This window comes from Penaeus monodon, chromosome 7 (genome assembly GCF_015228065.2).
Source record: "Penaeus monodon isolate SGIC_2016 chromosome 7, NSTDA_Pmon_1, whole genome shotgun sequence".
Lineage (NCBI taxonomy): Eukaryota > Metazoa > Arthropoda > Malacostraca > Decapoda > Penaeidae > Penaeus > Penaeus monodon.
Window position 1 is genome coordinate 4,685,750 of NC_051392.1, and position 2,500 is coordinate 4,688,249.

General features: G+C 35.0%; 1 protein-coding gene across 4 annotated transcripts in view; it reads left to right on the top strand.

Annotated features, from left to right (window-relative positions):
- The window catches only part of LOC119574977 (cytosolic 5'-nucleotidase 3-like), a 23,503-nt gene that overhangs the window by 1,732 nt on the left and 19,271 nt on the right, over window positions 1–2,500 (top strand). For all 4 annotated transcript variants that reach the window (XM_037922278.1, XM_037922279.1, XM_037922277.1 and 1 more), the window contains exons 2-3: window positions 1,488–1,746; window positions 2,168–2,266. In XM_037922278.1, the coding sequence (XP_037778206.1) occupies window positions 1,537–1,746; window positions 2,168–2,266 (309 nt within the window). In that variant the 5' untranslated portion in view covers window positions 1,488–1,536. The remainder of the gene's footprint in view (window positions 1–1,487; window positions 1,747–2,167; window positions 2,267–2,500) is intronic.

Below are 2,500 nucleotides of genomic sequence, written 5' to 3' on the forward strand. Positions count from 1 at the left end.
TAATCCTTATTATCATAGACAGAAAATTTTCAAAAACCTGTCCAGAGTTCAAGATGCACTGAATAACAAAAGAGACTTTTTTTTATACCAGAGACATGAACCAAAGATGAAATAGAACATGATTAACAATAAATTGATACAGGAGAAAAAAATGTCATAGAATTATATAACTGATGTAGATTCTTTGTATTGGTTGTCTATAACTATTGTCCTGTAAATATATCTTAAAGGGAACTATTATCATTTTAGTAAGATTTTCATATAACATAGCATAAAAGTGTCAATTTTGTTTGTAATCCAGGTATATTACACAAGTGAAAGTTTAGATTTTACAGACAGTGATAAGAGATATCTTGTTGCGGCATGATAAGAGTTCTTAAAACTAGTTTTACTAATATCAGTTCATGATTAGATTGGAATTAATTATGCATAAATATGTATATAGCATGAAGTAACTCTCTCTCTCTCTCTCTCTCTCTCTCTCTCTCTCTCTCCCCTCGTCTCTCTCTCTCTCTCTCTCTCTCTCTCTCTCTCTCTCTCTCTCTCTCTCTCTCTCTCTCTCTCTCTCTCTTCTCTCTCTTCTCTCTCTCTTTCTCCTCCTCTCTCTCTCTCTCTCTCTCTCCTCTCTTCTCTCTCTCCTCTTTCTCTCTCTCACCTCTAACTTCTCTCTCTCTTTCTCACTTTTTCTCTCCTCTTTCTCTCTCTCCTTCTCTCTCTCTCTCTCTTTCCCCTCTTTCCTCTCTCTCTCTCCTTTTTCTCTCTCTTTCTCTCTCTCTCTCTCTTCTCTCTCTCTCTCTCTTTCTGTCTCTTTTTTTTTTTTTTTTTCTTGTGGTCTAAGCTATCCAGCATTGGTTCATGGAGAAAAAAGAAAAATAAATAGACAAGAATAATCCATAGGAATGCTTAAGATTAGACTTGGAAAATTATTATGCAAAGTAAAGATAAACCCACAATCTCTAATCAAAGTCCACAGATGTATATATCGAAATATACTTTGGCCTTCACACTTTTTGCCACAGCATTAGGGAATGAACTTCCACTATCTATACCTTCCTATAGATATATATGTGGCTGAAGTTTGTTGGCATTTGTTGGAGTGGGACATGTAGAGACCATGATATTGCTTTATACTACTAGATTGTATACTAGATTGTGCATGCTTGCTTAAATTTCTTGAATGGTCATAAAAGAATCCTATTGTTTTATCATTTTTGTTTGCCTATCTTGTTAAGCTTAAGGGAATTATGTTGCTTAATAGCATGATCATAAAATACATATAAAAATAAATATAAAATGTATATGTATATATATGTATATGTACATATATCTAGTAAGGGATATGATATTAGGAAGGTGAAAAATTTCTGCAAAGGTCTTTATTATACAATAAAATCCCAAAACATTGACAAAAGGCAGGATTAGGTTGCATCATAATTAATTAATAGCACTTTCATTCTCATCCATTTTACCAAATCGTAACCTTACAGGTGACGCCTGTTGTGTCTTGCAATCAACATATGTGTGACTGAGAACCTCATGATTGTCTCACGAGGGGTGGTGTTCAGGGCAGGTGGACGACAGTTGTCTAGAGTGCTCGGTGGGGCTAGACCAACAGAACAAATTGCTGAACCAAGCAAAAGCTCTGCTATTCGACTCAAGTCTTCCGGACCTTCTGACTCAGGTTTTTGCCAGTTTACTGCAGGAATCATGCCAGAGACTGTGCCTATGTATCCAACTTTGGAGAAAGTGAGTATGTTGTTATATGATTACAAAACGTACCTATCATTATCATGATGGTCATCATTGTCACAATTTTTGTCACTGTTATCATCCTCACCTTCATGACCATCATTGTTAACGTAAAAACTGTTAAAAACATGATTCCTTGAGTTATTTTTAGTGATGGTATCAAAACTAATATTATTACAATTATTAATCTCATTCTCAATATATATATGATAATTATTATGGATATTATTGCCACTCATTGATACCATTATTGTTATTATTGTTATTGCTGCTGTTGTTGTTATTGTTAATATATTTCTTATAATTATCATTATAATAATCATCATTATCATCATTGTCATCATCATCATCATTATTTTTCTAATTTCCCTCCTCTCTCTTACAACCTTTCTTACAAGAAATACCAAATCTCTTGCAGCTGGGCCTGCTGAATGCTGCCCACGTCCGGATAAAGGACCTGGCACGCGTAGAGGAACTGGTGTCCTCTCTTGCGTCAAGTGGATTCTCGAAGCTTCAGGTGGGAGGAGTTGGTTAAGCACATTAAGGGAAGCAGGAAGGTCCTAAGAGTAAGAGTTTTATTTCGCCGTGTGATGTTACGCTTTGATGGGAACCTTAAGAATGCTGTTGATTGGTGATTATAGATTCTTCTTCTTCTTCTTCTTCTTCTTCTTCTTCTTCTTCTTTTTCTTCTTTTTCCTCTTTTTCCTCTTTTTCTTCTTTTTCTTCTTTTTCTTCTTTGTCTCTTTTCGTG